The sequence below is a fragment of the Equus przewalskii genome, chromosome 30 (genome assembly GCF_037783145.1).
Source record: "Equus przewalskii isolate Varuska chromosome 30, EquPr2, whole genome shotgun sequence".
NCBI classification, from domain to species: Eukaryota; Metazoa; Chordata; class Mammalia; order Perissodactyla; family Equidae; genus Equus; species Equus przewalskii.
In genome coordinates, this window is record NC_091860.1 from 13,070,703 (window position 1) to 13,091,510 (window position 20,808).

General features: G+C 34.7%; 1 protein-coding gene across 1 annotated transcript in view; it reads left to right on the plus strand.

Moving 5' to 3' along the window:
- DNAJC1 (DnaJ heat shock protein family (Hsp40) member C1) overlaps positions 1-20,808 on the plus strand; it is a 188,701-nt gene that overhangs the window by 43,813 nt on the left and 124,080 nt on the right. Inside the window, exon 2 of the mRNA XM_008510636.2 lies at positions 20,583-20,684. Coding sequence (XP_008508858.2) covers positions 20,583-20,684 — 102 coding nt within the window. The remainder of the gene's footprint in view (positions 1-20,582; positions 20,685-20,808) is intronic.

The following is a 20,808-nucleotide window of genomic DNA, read 5'->3' on the forward strand; positions in this document are numbered from 1 at the left end:
TGTCAGTAAGACAAAAATAACCAAGTGAAAAAGGACAATCAAACTTCACTTATTTCTTTTGGTGAAATAGTTTTTTTAAAAATAAATTTTCTTGAAATGTAGTCTATATAACAGATTTTTATTAAACTGTATGTTGAAAGTATAATAAGCACAAGGAAATCTGTAGCATTTATTATAGTGCTTAATAAAAATCTTTTTATTTGTCAAAGCATTCCATTAATATACCAAGAAAAACAGACACAGCTCCTGCTGTTAATACAGATTTTAAACAATACAGTTGATGTTTGTCTTTTCTTAAAATGTATCTGAACAGCTGTATATCCCATTAGTTGTATGTGTTCGAGTATTGTTTGTCTTTTCATTCTGAGTTCAAGTTTTTGATTTTACATTAATATTGCATAGTTTGCAGTACTATCTAAAATATGACCATACAGGAGTTAGAAAAACAATTTGGCTCTCTAGTTGTTGTTTTGTTTCAATAAAAATTGTATTTATTTATCTTTTTTAATTATTCTAGCATTAAAGAATTACTGTTTTATTTTACTTTTACAAATATGTTATATATATATAGTAAAATAATTTATGTTTCGTTTTGTCTTATATCATCAGGCTACCCAAATAGCTATTGAAATACTTCCTCAAACTCACTTTCTTCTGAAAAAAAGTCTTCTTAAGAAGTTGTACTACACAAATGATTTCTTGGGGTTGTCCCCCACCCTGGATCCATTCCCTTTCCCTAAAATTTTCATTATTATGCAGAAAAAAGATGATTGCTTCTCTAATAACGCTATTACTTTTTAAACTAAAAGCAAATTATATCAATGAACAAACCCTCTAAATTTAGTCTTCTGTATCCTTTAAATTTTTATGAAGATAATTAACACTAAGTGAAAGGCAATATTAATGTAATTAATGTAGATATAATTTTTATTACATTTTACTTTGTAATTTTACTTTGCTTTTAAATATAAATTTTATGTTAATACTCTTTTAAGTGAAGTAGCCCTCATTTATGAAACATATTTATTTGCATCCAAAGACGAGTGTGATGGTCTGCAAAAATTATAGTTGTGTATATATCTCCAAATTAATTGATACTTTAAAAAGTTAGTTGATACCTAAAAAAGAAACTTTAATGTGAATTAGTAGCTTATTAACAAAAGTTAACTAAATAATAAAGTCATGTCATCTGAGGCAAAGTATATATAAAGTCTAGAGTGGATTATATGTTATATGAATATAATTATATTATGTATGTCTGTAGTATATATTTTGTGATACATTGAAGATAATGAAATAATTATCAATAAAAAATAAAAATAATGTAAGCATTAGGAACTGTATGGAAAATGTTCACCTTTTCTATTCATCCATTCTATAAATGTCAGGTAGATAATATTTTACTTTTTTAATATTTTGATAACACCTTAAAGAAATTTGTGTTGACGTAGTCTTCTTGCTAAGATATTAATTGAACTGTAGCATAAAAGTAACAATTAATAGCTAAATAAATCAACTGAGAGTGACCGGTTGAACAGGAAATTGAGAATGTAACTTTGCTTGTAAAATGAATTGCTAAGTTCACCTTGAATGTCATCTATTCTAGGATGAAAAGTATGTCTGTTTTTAAAACTTTCACAGACTTGTAATAATGTTTGTTGAGTATTTTCTCAATTTTGAAAATATAATGTAAATAATGAAGAGGAGTAATGTTTTATACGTTGAATGGACATATATTATGGGTATATAAAGAAACTAATGAAGTAACTTTTAGGGTTATTTCATAAAGTTTATTTTCTTATACGCTAGCATAAATACTGCATTTAAAAATGAATAAATTTTATCCTAATGCGTATGATGTTTTGATATAAATTTAAGAATTTAAACACATGGTGAAACTTAAATTGGCCAGTAAATTTAAGAATTTGGGGTACCTTGTCTATAAATTTTGACCTTAAGTTTTTGTTCATGGGCTTAAGAACTGAGAGGGGCATTTAAATTTGTATATCCTTTTATTAATACTAGGTCTATTTCTAGTCTACTAGTAGATTAGTATATCTAGTAGACCAAATAGTACGTCTACTAGATAGATAAAGACCTAGTAGCCAAATTTCTTACTTTAATTAGTATGCACTTTTTAGAAAGCTTGCTTGATGTGCTCTTTTACGTTTAAAGTCGTTATAATCGTTAAAAGACTTCGGAGTAGAGGATTAAGGAAACTTTCTCATCTGAATTCCTGACTTCTTGCTCATGGGCACTTTTCTTTGTGTATACTAGTTTCTCTTTCTGATTTATTATATACTAATGATATTACATATATACGATTATCTTGAGGTTTTCGAAGGAGAGTATTTTATCAATGTAAGTTCTAATTTTTAAAAATTAGTTTTGTTTGACTTAAAATTTTTTATCAAATTGTGTTAAGTTCTCTGTGAAACCATGTAGCCTCACAGAACTTTCTATGTTGCAATTAGCAAAGTAAGCCTAAATTATTCAGAAAAGGAACTGTAAGTGTAATTAATTATGATCATTCATAGTTTTGTTAGCTTATCAGTTAAGTTGTTTTCCAGATAATTGTGATTTTAATCAATAATAATGTCTAAAGATTTGTTTTGTTTTAATTTTAAGTATAAATTTAAAAAGAGATTTGTTCTGGCTTGGGGTGGAAGTGTGTTTAACTTTTGAAAACTAGTTTGATTTCTCAGGTATCTCTAATGATTCAAAGAAAGGGGATGTAATGAGAATATTAGCACTAACCAATCCTCATTTCCTTACCAACTGGTAGTCTTTCATGTTCAAGTCTGTAACTATGAACATTTGAAGGGACAAAATAAGTGGCAAAATGTCGAATCTAAGAAAGCCTTAGATGTGAGATCTCAGTGAGCTCCAAGTCAGGGCTGATGGAATCAGTGTGAAAAACGTCTGGTTCCAGACATTGTTTGGTGACCTGTAGTCTGCGTTAGGAATCAAAGTTCCAAAGACGCTTAGGACAAGTTCAGAACACCTCATCTTTTAAAATGCTTGCCACCTATGTCAGCTTCCTTCTCCACTCCCTCCCAGTTGGAGACTGTCTAGAAAAGCGATGTTAGTAAAACACGTTTAATTAGTTCTGAAGGGAGCTCAAAGAACGTCTACCTGTCCCCGTGAGAGGTCCGACTCCGCCAGTTACACTGGAGGCCATCTTTTGCTCACCTTTAGTAGTTAAAAGTTTTAAAATTTGGATGTATATTTGGGTTTTTCTTTTTTTATCTTTTCTATCTGCTACTTAAAAACAAGCAAAACAAACAAAAAACAGAAATAAGATTCCAGAAAGAGACATGAAATAAACCCAACCAGTTTAAAGAATGCAAGTTAAATTTTTGTCCCTCATCTTACCTATGCATTAGAATCAGGAGTAAGTTGTTGAAATAATTTCCAGATTTATTTGAGTATAGTTTTTTTTTCATTCTCTGCTTTTAACTGATTTGATAAATGATTTAAAATCATTTCCAGATTCACAGGATTATGTCCTATTTTGACGTACCCATGTTTCAATAAGTGATTGCTTTCTAACACGAAACTAGGTCAATCAGTCCTTTAAACCTTTGGGGTTACATTAGTAACTGAGAGAGTTAAGGAGAAATTGAGTTTTATGGAATAATACATAGAATACTTTTAATCTGGTTAAAAGATTAATCTGGTTGCGTGTGTTAGTGTTATTTTGCATGATGACCAGTGTTTAGAACTAGGTTTATTCAAATTTGATTTAGGTTTTGCTTAAATAAGTGTTCTGTGCTACAGGCGCACTTCGTCCAACTTGCCATGTCATATAGTCTTATCCCGTGGTAGTCTACCAAGGCAAAAATATATATTGATCCATAAGAAGAGTTTTTAAATGAACTTCTCACTTCATAATTTCTATTGCATGCTTCTTATTCTAAATTATTTTTATTACATAAAATTGAATTTAGATGATTGCTTATTTTTTAGGTAGGATGGAAGTAAAATTATACTAATTTAACTTTTTAGTTAACTTTCATGTGTTGATTTATAATCACATAGATAGGATAGTAACCTGACTATATCCTAGTTTCATGACTTCTTCAGGATTTTTCCTAGAACTAGCTGTGTCCCAAATTTAATATTAGTACTGCCATACTAATATAGTATTTATAAATAAATAAACAATATTGGTAATGCATGCTCAAAAATGTTTGGTGACTATCCCATGATATCGTCTTAGTAAGGCCTGATATACTGACTCATTGTCCATTGCAATAGCCTTTTTTCTTACCTTGATCTCCCTCATCCCTCATGAGAACCAGCATTACTAAATTCTTCAGTCTTGTAGACACTTCTCACATCCATTTGTTTTTACCTTACTTCCCAGATCACATCAAACATCAGTTAAGCTCTCCTCTCTGTACATACCACTGAGGCACTTCCTCCTTGTCTTTCACAGTCATTTTCTACTTCAAATATTGTCATACTCTCCCCATCCCATTCAGGCCATGTACTAATTCTTTGAAACATAGATGAAATAGAATTTACAATTTAGTAACTTATATTTGCCTCATTTCTTTCTTCTGTGATCTCTGCAAAAATGGACTTACAAATTGTTACAAATAATTTGACGAAAATTTTGGTCAAGTGTGACAAACATCCTAAAGCAAAATACTTTAGACTTTTTTTTTTGAGAGATAAGAACTATCAAACACTTCCTGGAGCATGAGGATCATGAAATAATCTATAAGCAGCTATTGCATAATAAAATCCCCCTGAGGAGAAAAGTCTTCTAAAATCCTTGGCTTTGGGAGCTGTTAAAATGCATAGAAAAGGTATGCAGTATCAAAATATGTGTTCTGATATCGATTTTCTTTCATTAATTGCTGATTTGTTTCTTAAATCATAGAACTTAGATCTATCTGGCAAGAGGGAAAAGAAATTGTTGCAAATTTTCCTTCTGGTTACAGTCCTAAAACTAACCACAGAGCAAAGAGGAAAAATAAATCAGGTCTTTTTCATATCATGTAGTGTTATCTCTCATAAGGCTATAAGTGAGGTTCCTTTCCCTTTTTGTTTATTCAGAGTAAGGAAAAAGTTGCATGTAAAGATTTTTTGTATTTTTATTTTTTCTTTGGAAGAGAGCTTGCTTAGATGTTGAGGTTATATATTTTATTTTCTATTGGATTGTTGCTATTTCTGTAAGAAGCTCATTTGGAGAGTCAAATCCACCAAAGTAGTTTGAGAGAGAGAGAATTTTCTGAAGTAAAGTTTTTATTGAAATGCGCAAATTCATACATTCAGAAAAGTGCAAAAATCGTATGTGTGTAATTGGATGAATTTTCACAACTGTATCCATCTGTGTAATCACCAAGGTCAAGAAGTGGAATGTTACCAGCACTCCAGAATCCTCCCTCGTGCTCCCTCTTGCTTACTCTTCTCCCAAGGACGGCCGTTATCCTGCCTCAACGCTATAAATCAGTTTTACCTTTTAAAAAAAAGTTTTTTATATACACAATATCATATAGTATATACTCCGCTTGCTTGGCTGTTTTTGCTCAACACTGTGCTCATGAAATTCATCCATGTCGTGTGTGTGTAGAATAAAAGTTCACTCGTGTTCGTTGCTGTCTGTGTATGCCATTGTGTGATGTATGTGAATTTATTCATCCTACTGCTGATGGACATTTAGGTTGTTTCCAATTTGGAGCTACTATGAACAATGTTTTTATGAACATTCTTGTACATGTTTTTCGATGTGTACGTTTCTGTTGGGTACATACCTAGGAATAAAATTGCTGGATTGTAGAGTATGTGTGTATTTAGCTTTAGTAGATACTGCCAAACAGTTTTCAAATGGTTCTACTAGTTTATACTCCCTCTAGCAGTACACTGGAAAAATATAGTGGAATATTACATATCTATTTATATGGAAATAAAGATTTGACCCTAAAAAAATGAGTTAATTTCAGAGATCTAGGGAAAATCAGCCAGTATCATTCGATGGCACTTCCTGGTTTGCACGTTTATTTTGTGAGTTTATCGGCCTTTTTAAATGCTGTAAGAATTTGTTTGTTAAAATTGGAGGATTATACGAGACAACAAACCTTTGTGGTAATTACAGTGGCCCGGTTTCTTCGTTTACCCGTGCCTTCTGGTGTGCTGTACTGCGGTGTGGAAAGCTGATAAGCCGCGTTTCTCAGACTCCCTCGCCGCCGGTGTTCTAGAGGTAGGGTAGCTTTGGCCAATAGATGTACTTTTGTAAATGTCGGAAGGTGGAGATCAGATGGAGGCCGTGCTTCTGCTGCTTTGCCTTTTTCTTGTTAAAGGCCTGAGTGCTTATGCATTTTGTTGTTGGTGTGGCATGGATTTGAAACCAACACTTTCAGCGACTGTAGTCGCCATCCTCACTTTCCTGACCGTGTCAGGTGGACGCATACCGGTGGGAAATTGCACTAAGCTATTGAGCGACAGCAGGCAGTTGACTGTCATCCAAGGGGTGCAGCTGTGGCCTTGGGAACCATCCTCTGGGCTGACGTTCAGAGACGGGGCTCCTGTCTTTGGGAAGAAGACTGCCGAGAACGAGATAGTCTGGCAGGAACCACGAGAGCAAAAAACCCTGTAAGGGGAACTGGAGCTCTGGGATAAGGACCAGTCTGTCTCTAAATGCAAAACTGTGTTAGGTGAACGACAGATTTTAAATGTTGTCTGCGTCATATCTAGAATCTGTCCAGGCTGAGCTTTCAGACGAGATCACTGGGCTCTGCTGTTGTAAAGGACAGCAGGCAGAGGCAGAGGACCGGAAGGGAAGGTGGATACGTGACCATTTTTGACATATGGAAACTGAGGTTTTAATGACTGCTGTGGCACACTCTGGAACATGTTGTTCATTTTTCCAAAGAACTGATTTTTTTCTTCTTCTTTTTCATTACTTTCAGCATTTGTGTTTATCTGTTCTTTCTTCCCATTTTCCTTTTGTGTATTTTGTTGTTCTTTTTCTACTTTCTTAGGCTGGGCGCTTGGATCATTCGTTTTCAGTTCCTCTTGTTAGTAATAGCATTTGTATTTTCCTTTAAGTAGAGCTTTAGCTCTCATAGGTTTTGATGTGAAATTTTTTCCTTTTCATTAATTTCTGGGCAATTTGTAACCTCAACTTTTATTTCTGCTTTGAAAAATGTTTTTTTAAAAAATTTGTAAGCTGCTGAGTTTTTTTGTCATTTTCATCACTGACCATTATTTTTTTGATTATTATTTTAAAACGTGAGCTGTAAAATCTCTACTGTTTAGAGTTGTCTGTCTTTGTGACCAAATTCATTACTGATTTTTTAATGATCTCTGACCACAGATCTGGTACGTTCTGCTGGTAATACATATATTTGTATGTTTGTATCTATGTAAATATAAGCATCTCAAAGTTTTTATTATTCAAAATTTTTGTAGCTGTACTTATTTTTGGTTTATCTGATATGTCAAATTCTGTAAAAAGTGTATTAAAAGTCTTCTACCTTGATTCTTTTAATGAAGTTACGTGTAGGAGTTTTTGCTACTGTGTATATGGATTTTGGGTGGTTTGGAGCATAAAGGTTTATGACTATTTTAACTTTTCAGTGGGTTATACCTTTTATCATTACCTGTTAGCACTCAGTGCTGTTACTTGCTTTTGACCTTAAATTCCCCTTTTTTGGTATTAATATCAACACTCTTGCTGTTTTTTTGTTTCCTTTTGTCTTTGTTCACCTCTTTGTTTTCAGCCTTTTGGATTTTGTGTTAACTCAGTTTGATGATCATTTGTATTTTGATAAGGGAATTCAATATATGTTTTTATTTACTAAGACACTTTGACTTTATTCCTTCTCTCTTATTTTGTCTACAGTATTTGTGAGACTTTTTTCTTGTTTTTCTTACTTGCTGCTGTTGGCTTAGCAAAATTTCTTTTCTTTTCCTGTTAAATTTGGAAATTCTCCTGTGCTTTTGTATTACACAGTGGACACCTTCTCATCTTTAAGGATGATAATAAAACCTATATTTCTCTACTAATGGATCAAAATCAAATAATAGCTTTTGCTTCACTTCTTATCTTTCTTAGCCTCCTTCCTTCTTCTTCTTCTTCTTTTTTTTTTTTTTTAATTCTAGGCTATTATTAGGTTGTCCCTTATGGCGTATCTCATCTGTTTCAAGGACACTTACTAAACACATATAACAAATAACCAATCATTATATATTTAGATTGAACTATATATTACATGATTTGTTGTTCAGCATTGTATTCTCTTTTGTCTTTTTATTATGAAAATTTTAAAACGTACGCAAAAGTAGAGAGAATAGTTTAATAACCTTCCATATACCCATCACTCAGATTTAACAGTTACCAACGTTTTGCCACATTATCCTTTTTTTGAAGTATTTAAAAACGAATATCAGACATTATGACATTGTGTGCATCTCTTAAAGACACTTTCTTAAATCATCATGATACAATCATCCCACCCACTAAAGTTAACCTTAATTCTATAGTAGCATCCAGTAGGCAGCCCTTCCTTAGATGTGACCAGTTGTTTCAAAATGTCTATTTACCTTGGTTTTGTTTGAATCAGAGACCAGACAAGGTCCTTACATTATATCTGGTTGTTCTGTGTCTCAGATCTCTTTAATATACAACTACCCCTCCTCCTGCGTTTTCCCCCTGCCATTGACTTGTTAAAGAGACCTCCTTTTCAAGATAAATTAGTTGTAAAATATAGTCTAGGATAACTAATCCGGTTACCAGAAATGATGATTTCGTTTTGTGAATAGTTGATCTGATGTTACTGCGAACTCAGTCCCCAGTAATTAGATATCAGAAGCAGCTGTCTCTTGAGGCTGCACTCTCTTGTTTATCTGTGTTTTAGAGAATGCTTACCTTTTCAGTCTTATGCGGAGGGCAGAGGTGTGTCCGACTTAAATAAACCTGTTATTAATCCACATCTATTTAGATACAAGTTAAAAATAAGGAGGCGGAATGCATTCCTCTTTTACTGCACTGGAAATTATTATCTGATTTATCAACAAATCAGTCTTACTGACCTTGACTCTCAAAGAATAATAAGATAAATGCTCTATGTGAGCATCAATAGCCAGGATTATGATGTAGGCTAACCTGTCATTGGTTCCTGCACATAGTTTAAGGCTGAGAAAAGTTAATTAAAGCTATAATCTTACATAAATTTCAATAGATTGTCCCAAAGGCAGTTGACTCCAACAGTGATGTGTAATGGAAGAACCCAAACCTCTCCCTGCTTCTTTTGTAGCAGACTAGCCATGGAAGCCCAGACTTAAAATTTATTGTGAAGTAAGCTACTTTATTCTCTTTTTTTTTTCAGCCATGGAAAATCATTATTTTCAAAACATTTTCCCTTTCAATTTATTTTTTATTTTATATGCACCTGGTATAAAATCTCAGTCCTAAAATATGATGGATACAAGTTTCCTGCCTTGTCCTCCTCGATCACTGACCAGAGACAACTTCCTTTAAATGTCTCTGTTATTTAGTTCTTCTGGTGGTAAATGCAAAGTGCATAGGGTTTTTTTTGGTTGTTTATTTTTCTTGTTGATTTTTTGGGGTGAGTAGGGAGGAGTGGACTCTGTTGACTGATAAATTTTAAGTGCAAAGGCCAGAATAAAGTGCGAAATCATTATTAAGAGTTTAGCTTGAGCTTTTAATGGGTAATATCAGATGTGAAAATGACCCAGGGACCTAGTTAGAAGATTACATGGAATCACTAACTTTGAGGCAGTTGATCTTGGGTAGAAACAGTGTACAAATTAAGGTTCCCAGATATCAACCAGAGTTTGAAGCTCCTCAACTATGTAGCTAAATATGTAGTTTGGATAACTGTAGTCTTCCCTCCGTACTGAATCTGAAGCCAGATACGTTCTTCTGTTGGATTTAATATCCTTGAGTTTTTTTCAAGGCAGTAGGAAGTTTTATTAAGAAGAGTTTACTTTGGTCAGTAAACGAAATCCAAATCCAAACCCTGGATAAGGTCTTCTAATTTTTGTTTTGTTAACTGGTCATGAATTGGTCTACCCACTTGGCCAACCTAAAAAAAGGTGTCCCTCGCATTTGCAGAGACACTGTAAATAGAATGAGTTTTAGATTATTGGCAATTCATTGATAGAAAGCGGGGATGAGCAGCCTACAGTCCATGCGCCCAAACCAGCCACTACGTGTTTTTAAAAATAAAACTGTACTGGCACACCGCCACACCCATCTGTTTATGTGTTGTCTGTGGTTGCTTCCTCGCTATAGTGGCAGAGTTGAAAAGCTGCAACAGAGACTCCTTGGCCTACCAAATGTAAAATATTTACTATTTGGCCTTTATAGAAAAAGTTTGCCAATCACCCATAAAAAGTAAAAGAAGAAATCTCTCTTAGGTCACCTAAGGCGGAGTTTCGGTGCTCTTACCTTGCAAAACTGTCTGAGGATAGAGATTGTGTGTATTTTGTTCACCACTGTATCCCCCATGCTTGCACATAGTAGGTACTCAATAAGTATTGTCAAATCAATCAATCAAAAACCTCCAAATCTGTTTTACTCTCTTCAGCTCCCTGGTCCTCGTGGTCTAAAGCAGAAATCCAAATAAACTGCAAGTCAGATTTGCCAAGTGTTAAAATGAAAGTGAAATAGTGACTTTCTAGCCTACAAATAATAATAATAATAATTTTCATTTACTCAGCACTAACTATATGCTAGATACTATAATAAGCGTATCATATACATATATCTCATTTAAACGTCACAGCAATCTTTTAAATGTTGTAGCATTCTCATCCCCATGCTAAGTCTTCTTCCCTCCCCCCTCCGCCTCCCCCCCCCCCAGGAAGATTAGCCCTGAGCAACATCTGCTGCCAATCCTCCTCTTTCTTTTTTTCACTGAGGAAGATTGGCCCTGAGCTAACTTCTGTAGAAGCCCATCTTCTTCCATTTTATATGTGGGACACCTGCCACAGCATGGCTTGATAAGTGGTGCATACTGGCCAACACCATGCCCCACCAAAACAGAGTGCACGAACTTAACCACCGTGGCACTGGGCGGGCCCCAATCATCCCCATTTTAAAGATGAAAAATTGAGACTTAGAGGAAGTGGGTAATTGCTCCGGATTCACAGAGCTAGTAAGCGCCTTAGTTATGTTCAAACCCATCTTCATCCTAAGCATTGTAGTAAGTGGAAAAGAGCTAACTCTAATATAATTTACAATATAAGTAAAATTTCTCTGAGATTTATCTCACATCTAACACTTAGCCTTACCTGATCTGTTCATAAGTAAATTAGGTGAGAAATTTTTCGTTTAGATTAAGATATCTGTCTCCAGAAGAGTGGTTCACAGGGAGCCATCCATACATTGTAAACATCTTTGAGTTGAGCTGTATCCCGTCCTTTAGATTCCCAGAAATAACTAGTCCCATTTTGATGTATATAGCATAACTTACATTAGAAGATAATCAAGGAGTGGCCATAGGGTATACAGAAAATAGTCTTTAATTTTAGCACAGGTAGCATGGGAGGTGAGACTAAAGTTGGCAGGAAATTTCTGCCACTTACTACCTGGGTAACATTGAGCAGATTACTTAGCCTCAGTTTGAGCCCCAGTTTCCTCATTAAAATAGAGATGATAATTATACCTATCACAAAGGGTTATGAGGATGAAGTGAATTCATGTATGGATAGTGATTAGAATAGTGCGTAGCACATAGCATACAATAAAGGTATTTCTGCATTGTTTCAATTTTTAAATTGAGATAAAATTCGTGAAACATATAACATTCACCATTTTAACCATTTTAAATTTCACAATTTAGTGATTTCCAGTACATTCACAGTGTTGTGCAGCCATCACTACTATCTTATTCCAGAACATTTTCCTCACCCCGAAAGAAACACTATGCATTAATCAGTCACTCCCCATTCCTCCCTCCTCTCAGCCCCTAGAAACCACTGATTTGCTTTCTGTCTCAATGGATTTGTCCATAAAGGGCAAATGGACAGTTAAAATGGAATCATACAATATATGGCTTTTGTGTCTGGCTCATTTCACCTAGCATAATGTTTTCAAGATTCATTCACGTTGTAGCATACATCAGTACTTCATTCCTTTTTATGTCTGAATAATATTCGTTGTATAGATATACCTATGCCACATTTTGTTTATCCCTTCATCACTTGGTGGATATTCGGGTTGTTTTCACTTTTTGGCTAATGTGAATAGTGCTGCTAGGAACATTTGTGTCCAAGTTTTTGTCTAAACATCTGTTATCTTCTCCTCCATAAATACCTAGGAGTGTAATAACTGGGTCATATGGTACTATGTTTATTTTTTTAAGGAACCACCAAACTTTTGCACAGTGGCTGCAAAGTTTTAAATTTTGATTAAGTACAGTTTGTCAATTTTTTCTTTTGTTGCCTCTCCCTTTGATGTCAGAGCTAAGAATCCATTGTGAATTGTTTCCTCCTAAGAGTCCTATAGTTTTAGCTCTTACATTTAGGACTTGGATTCACTTCGAGTTAATTTTTGTGTATAGTGTGAGATAAGGGCCCGACTTCATTGTTTTGCATGTGGATATCCAGTATCTTGGCATCATTTGTTGAAAAGACTATTCTTTCCCTTGTTGAAAATCAATTGACTTTAGATGAACAGGTTTGTTTCTGGACTCTGAATTCTTCATTGAGCTATATGTCTATCCTTATGCTGTGACCACACTGTCTTGACGGTAGCTTTGTAGTAAGTTTTGAAATCAGTAAGTGTGAGCGCTCTAACTTTGTTGTTTGTTTTCAAGGTGTTGTAGCTGTTCTGGGTCCCTGGCATTTCCTTATAAATCTTAGGGTAAGCATGTAAATTTCTGCAAAATGCCATGTGTGATTGTGATAGGGATTGCATTGAATCTGTAAATCGACTTGGCAAGTATTGCTATCTTAACAACGTTGTCTGCCAATCCATGAACATGGATGTTTCTCCATTCATTTAAATCTTTTTTCATTTCTTTCCACAATGTTTTATAGTTCTCAGTTTACAAATGTTATACTTCTTTTGTTAAACTTATTCTTAACTATTTTATTCTTTTTGATGCTATTATAAAGGATTTGTTTTCTTAATTTTGCTTTTAGGTTTTTTTAATTGTTAGTGTATAGAAATACAACTGAGCTTTGTCTGTTGATCCTGTATCCTACAGTTTGTTGAATTTATTAGCCCTAATGCTTGTCCTGTGATGCTTTAGGGTTTTCTGTGTATAGAATCTCATCATCTGTGAATAGAACTGATTCCTCCATTCCAGGTTGGATGCCTTTTATTTCCTTTTCTTGGCTAAGTGTTCAAGCTAGAACTTGCAGTACAAAAGCAGTGAGAGCAGATCCATTATGGATCTTAGCAGGAAAGCTTTCAGACTTTCACCAAGTGTGGGTTTTTCATAGATGCCCCTTATCAACTTGAGAAAGTTCCCTTCTGTTCCTAGTTTGTTTATTGTTTTATCATATGAGATTGGATTGAATCGTAAACTTTTTCTGCATCAATTGAGATGATTATGTGGTTTTTGTCCTTCGTTTTATTAATATGGTGTATTACATTGATTGATTTTCATACACTGAACCACCCTTCCATTCATGGGATAAATCTTAGTTGGTCGTAGTATATAATCCTTTTTATATGCTGCTGGATTTGGTTTACTAGAAATTTGTTGAGGAATTTTGAAACTATATTTTTAAGAGATATTAGTCTATAGTTTTCTTTTTTTGTGGTGTTTATCTGGCTTTGGTATCAGGGCCCCATAGAATGGGTTAGGAAGCATTCCTTCTTCCTCTCTTTTTTGGAAGAGTTTGAGGAAGACTGGTGATTTCTTTAATGTTTGATAGAATGCCATAGTAAAATTACCTGGTTTTGAGGTTTGCGGCTTTTCTTTATTGAAAGTTCGGGTTTTTGTTTGTTTTTAACTGATCGATCTCTTTACTTGTTATAGGTCTGTTCAGTTTTTTTGTTTTTTCATGAGTCAGTTTGTGTGTTTGTAGGAATTTCTCTATTTCGTCTCCAATTTCTAGTTGACATACAATTTTGCATAGTATTCTCTTACCGTTTTTTGTTTCTGTAAGATTGGTATTAATGTCCCACTTTCATTCCTGATTTTAGTAATTCGAACTCTTTCTCTCTTCCTCACTCAAGTATAGGTTTGTCAAATATGTTGACATTTTCAGAGAACCAACTTTTGGTTTTGCCGATTGTTTCTGTTGTTTTTCTAAATTCTCTATTTCATTTATCTCTTCTCTAATCTTTATTATTTCCTTTCTTCTACTTGCTTTAGGTTTAGTTTGCTATTCTTTTTCTAGTTTCTTAAGCTGGAAGGTTAGGTTGAGTTTGTGGGGTTTTCTTATTTTGTCATCATTTAGAGCTGTAAAATTCCTTCTGAGCACTGCTTTTACTGCATCCTAAGTTTTGGTATGTTGTGTTTTTGTTTTCATTCATATCAAAGTACTTTCTAATTTCCCTAGTGATTTCTCTTTGACTTTTAAAAACATTGAACATTGTGATTTGATTTTTAGTTCTTGCTTAGCCCTCAATCATCTTAAGTTAGAGAAATAGTTATAGTTAACTTTTGAACAGTAATGAATTAAAACCTTCCAGAATGCATGAATCCAAAAGGAAATTCTGAATTCTGAAATTTCATGATCTTTCCTGTTTCAGTCTCAATCTAAACACCAATGGAAAAAAATTCTCTGCAGCTTTTCAGTTTTATTCTTTTAGAAAATAATTTTCTGGCCTCTTACTGAGTATGGTCTTCTAACAGGTATGCAGTTATCTTATAGAGAGACAACATAGTGGCACTTTTCATTCATATCAAAGTATTTTCTAATTTTATTTCTTTTTTGACTCATTGGTTGTTTACAAGTATGTTTTTTATTTTCCACATATTTGTGAATTTTCTGAATTTTCTTCTGTCATTGATTTCTAATTTCATCCCATTGTGGTCAGAGAAGATAATTTGTATGACTTCAAGTCTTCAGAGATTTATTGACACTTCTATTGCAGCCTAACATATGGTGTATTCTGGAGGGTGTTCCGTATGTATTCTGCTGTTGTTGGGTGGAATGTTCAGTAGGTGTCTGTTAGGTGGGCTTCGTTGGTTTATACCGTTGTTTAAGTCTTCTACTTCCTTGCTAATTTTCTATCCAATTCGTCTAGTCATTATTGAAAGTAGGGTGTTGACGTTTCCAACTGTTACTATACAAATGTATTATTTCTCCTTCCAATTCTGTTAAGTCTTTGCTTCATGTATTTTGGGGCTCTGTTGTTAGGTACATATATATTTATAGTTGTTACTGATATAATTAATGATAAAGATGGACTTACTGTTGCCACTTTGCTATTTGCTTTCTATGTGTTTTACATCTTCTTTGTTCCTCAATTCCTTCTTTACTGCCTTCTTTTGTGTTAGATTATTTTGGTTTGCTTTTGTTTCTTTTACTATAGATCTTTATATTCTTGGTTTTTGCCTTGGGTATTACTGTTAACATCTTAATTTATAGCAATCTAGTTTGAATTAATACCAATTTAGTTTGTCATATAAAAAATTTTGCTCCTATATAGCTCTGTTCCCCCTTCCTTATGTAGTTATTGTCACAGATTACATCTTTATACATATATGTGAGTAAACATAGATTTATATTATGTTTTACTTATAACATAGATTTATAATTATTGCTTTTGCACTTGTCTTTTAAATTGTATAGAAAAAAATTGGAGTTACTAACCAAAAATACGTTAATATTGACTTTATCTATATGTTATCTTTACCAGTGTTCTTTATTTCTTCATATAGATTTGAGTTACTGCCTAGTATTTTTTTCTTTCAGCCTGCAGGATTCCCTGTAGCATTCCTTGGAGAGCAAGTCTGCTAGCAGTGAATTCTCAGTTTTTGTTTCATTGGAATATTTTAATTTCTCTTTCATTTTTGAGGGATAGTTTGCTGGATATAGGGTTCTTGGTTGACAGGGAGGCTTTTTTTTTAGCACTTTGGATATGTCATTCCACTACCTTCTGGCCTCCGTGGTTTCTGATGAGAAATTAGCTGTTAATGTTATTGAGACTCCCTTGTACATGACAAGTCGCTTCTCTCTTGCTGCTTTCAGGATTCTCTCTCTTTGTCTTTCAATAATTTGATTTTATTTGAGTTTATCCTTCGTAGGACTTCTTGAGATTCTTGGATGTGTAGATTCAAATCTTTCATCAAATTTTGAAAGTTTTCAGCCATATTTTCTTCAAATATTTTTTCTGCCACTCTTTTTTCCTACCTCTTGGACTCTGATAAAGTGAGTGTTGATACTCTGGATGGTGTCCCACAGGTCTCTTAGGCTCTGTTCATTTTTGTTCGTTCTTCTTTCTGCTCCTCATATTGGATAATCTCAACTGACCTATCTTCAAGGGCATTGATTCTCTCTTCTGCCTGCTCAAATCTACTTCAGAGCCCCCTAGTGAATTTTTTTTATTTCAGTTATTGTATTTTTCAAGTCCAGAATTTCTCTTTGCTTCCTTTTTAAAATTTCTCTCTCTGTGTTCATATTCTGTATTTGGTGAGACATCATTCACATACTTTCCTTTAGTTCTTTGTATGTGCTCTTGCGCACATTTAAAATAGTTGATTTAAAGTCTTTGTTTAGTAAGTCCTATGTCTGGGCTTCCTCAGAGACAATTTCTATTTCTTTTTTTCCCTGTGTGTGGGCCAGACTTTCTTGTTTCTTTGCAACTTTGTAATTTTTAATTAATATTGGACATTTTGAATATATATTGTGGTAATCAGATTGTCCCACCTCCCCAGGGTTTTGGTTGGTTTGATTTTTTCTGCTTTTGGTTGGTGGTGTTTGTTTGTCTAGTGACTTTTCTGAACTACTTTTGTAAAGTGTATGTTCTTTGCCATGTGGGGCCACTGAAGTCTGATTAGCCTAGGGGTCAGCTAATGATTCAGCAGAGATTTCTTTAAAGGCTTGGAACAAGGGGGAAAAAACCACAACTCCAAGTCTTTGCCAGTAGGTTCTGTGGATATGTTGGCGCATGGCTTCAATACTCACTTAGGTAGTTTACAGCTCTTTTTTTTTGCCTTTCCTTTCTGATTTGCAGAGCCTGAAGATCAGCCAGAGGTGAGAATTTAAGGCCTTCCCCAGGTCTTCCTGAGTGTGTACTCTACCTTGGGCACACACGTGGCCTCAGAATATGTGGGAACTTTTCAAAGCCCATATTCCCAAAGCATCTCACTCCCCAGTCTTTCCTTCCAAGCTTTTCCGTTTGTCTATTTTGTGCCCCCACTGCTATCCCTTGCCTCATTTGGCACCAGCTAATAAATTTACTGTTAAGTGTTTTTGACAAACGGCCTGGATGGTTGCCTCTCTGCCCTGGGAGAGTTCTGAGTGTGGTAAAATAAAGGTAAGGTCTTTACACAGTCCGTGAGGGAACCAACAGACAGGCCAAAATAAACAACCCTGGTTCTTTGAGAACAGGGTCTGCTCTGCTTCCTCCAGCACCAGGAACCCACACCAAGGACTCAGACTGGTGCCTTTAAGACTGTTACCGTGGAGCAGCTGCAGTTTTCCTTATTAAGTGGTTGCCTGATTGCTGTAAACCTTTGACTAGTTTCCAGAGTCTGGATACAGTTGATTCTCACAGTTTTTGCCAGGTTATTTGCTGTTTCTGTGCAGGGACAGGACCTTGGAGTTCCCTGTTCTACTTTTTCTCTGACATCTCATCACATTGTTTCAATTCTGACAAACATATTACTTTCATAGGCTTTTTTTGTTGTTTGTTTGTTTTAAAGATTGTTTGTTAGCACCTGAGCTAACAACTGTTGCCAGTCTTTTCTTTTTTTTTTTTTCCTGCTTCATCTCTCCAAATCCCCCCGGTACGTAGTTGTATATCTTAGTTGTAAGTCCTTCTAGTTGTGGCATGTGGGACACCACCTCAGTGTGGCCTGACGAGCGGTGCCATGTCCGTGCCCAGGATCCGAACCTGTGAAACCCTGGGCTGCCACAGTGGAGCCTGCGAACTTAACCACTCAGCCATGGGGCCAGCCCAGGTTTTTGTTAAATGTGATGTAAAATGTATTAGAAAAGCCCACGCATATCAGGGTCTTTCTCTTTAAAACTACGATTGACCATATTCACATGTAGTTATGTGGATACGTTCTATGTAGTTTATCAGATCAATAAGAATGTAATAGTTCTCACTATCTTCCCAAAGCCGTAGCCCCTTGTGAAGTGACTCAGCCCAAACCTATTGACTGAATCTAAAGAGCAGACAGAGAGAGCTCTGATTCTCACACAACATTTTCTGGATTTGAACTCTATTTCTGTCTATTTACCAGCACTATAAACTTGAGAAAGTTACTTAACCTCTCCCTGCCTCACTTACCGCCAGTAAAATGGGCCTGATGACAACTATACTTAACTCATAGGTCTGTTATGAGGATAACATAAGTTAAGGTTCATTAAGTAACTAACTAAAATGAGACACATACATAAGGTAGTTTGAAGTATGACTTATTTAGAGCCTCTTTTTATAGATAGGGAAATCTCCAAGTTTTTCAGTTCTGCCCACTTAGGGTGGAGCTTATTGGTGAAATAACCCTACTGAGCAGGTTCTAAGGAGGAAAATAGGCAATATTTGTGTGTAGCCTGAGAGATCATTTCCTTCATCAGGAGGGAACTGTTTGCATATACAGCTGTGTGCAAAACAAAAACATGAGGCTGGGGAACTGCATTCCAACATGGAATGATCTGGGGGACCAGGAGGATGGACCAAGATGGTGGAAGATAACGCTAAAAAGGTTGGAAAAGACAGATGATGAAGGCACTTGGGAGCTACTGAAGGATTTGAAATAGGAGAGCAGTCTGGCCACATTTACATTTAGGGTACATACTGTGGCAGGAAAATGGAGGATCGGGGTCAGCATGGCAAGACTGGAAGGAGGGATATGCTTAAGGTGACTGTTAGTCATTTTTATTTCTAAGTCAGTCATAGATATTCCATAATGAGCATTTATTAGTTTTGTAGCACAAGAAAACGCGTAAGCTCTTACTATGTAAGAAATCTACTTTTGGAATAGTTTTCTCTATGATGTAGTCCCACTTTAATAAAATCTAAACTTTAAGTCCCAATTAGAGAATCATTATTCATTTGACACTTGACCTCTTTGCTCAACAAATCTTCATCACAGATTTTCAGTGAATAATCATCCTTTTCTACCACATGTTACCTATCATTTAAGGTAGGGAACACATCAATTCCATAAAGCAAATAAGAATGAAAATTATAACCATGTTAACTGCAAAACTGACTCTGCTAATTTTATAGCTCCTCAGTCCTCCACAAGTCACAAAAATATTCACACCTAAGTTGAACCTTTAAGTAGAGTGATAGCCTGGAGCAGTAAGCCCCAGAAAATTGGTCATGAAAGTGGCTTATAAAGGAAAGCTTGACAGACTAATTATAGTCTCACTTTGCCTCTTCCAACTCTATTTCTTTAACAGTTATTTAGTTCCAGCTACAGAGGTTTTTGTTTGGGTCTGTTTTTTTAGTCATTTGAGCTTTTGAGTAAAATAGTTTTAGGAATTAATTGGACAAATATTCAGCTATAAAACAAGAATAAAATTTAATAAGCAACTTTACTATCATTTTGCCCCACCATAAATATGTTAGTTATTGGAATAACTTTTAAATTTAGTGGAGATAAAGTTTTAAATCCAACTTGACACTGTGTTCTTTGCCATTGTCATTTATTTTATACTGGCCATGTCAAATGACGTTCTCTGAGTCTACCTGTGCACACAGGATTACGTAAAATGTAATTTTAACATCCGCTTAATCTGATGTACTCTTACTGAACTATAGTGACCTTTTAAATATATTTAAATTATATTAATAATGCGTAAATAGTGGGCAAATTTATTTCTGCAAACCAGACTGAGGAAACTGGACACCATTGAAAACACCCTTTAAAGTACTAAAAAAAAGTTAAGTACAATCTCCATAACTATTTCTAATTATAATTATTTTGAATAAATGCAAATTGAACTGCCTTCAAATAGGCATCCTCTCTGACATGAAATTGAGATTCCATAGGTTGTTGCTGGATGGTGAATGCAATATAAATAACAATGGAGAAACCACATATGGTAAGCCTGGGATTCAGAAATTGGCTTTAAGATTCTCAAATAAATAAAGACCTTCTTTGAAGGCACACAGATGTATTAATTTTTAATTTGTTTCTTTTTGATCTCTTAATTACCGAAAAAGATTTATTGGTTAATTTTAGGAAGGCAAGTGTTTTAAAAGTTTTGCCAAATACTGTCTTCTTTAAAGGACTGTATGGTAATGAAAAGTTAAGAGGAGAGCCAAATTAGATTGAATAATTGTTCAGTCATGTGGGTCAAGCTAGTTGCATAGCCTGGTTGTTAGACTGATTGCTCAAATTACATTGCCTGGGGTCCTGCACTTGGTTGGCTGTCTTCTCAGATCTTAACAAGGTTCTGGGAATTTCTTTTTCTGACAAAGTTTGCTTTGTGTTTTTCCCCTCCCCCACTACCTCCAGGATGCTTCATCTGCAGACATTAGAAAAGCATATCGTAAGCTTTCACTAACTTTGCATCCAGACAAGAATAAAGATGAAAATGCAGAAACTCAATTTAGACAAGTAAGTAAAATAAGCTGTTACTATGTGTACTTTGTGACAAATTTATAAGTAAATGTTTATGGCAGAAACAGTAACTTATATTTAGAATATTTCCATTTGAAAATGAGATACTGGTTTTGAAATA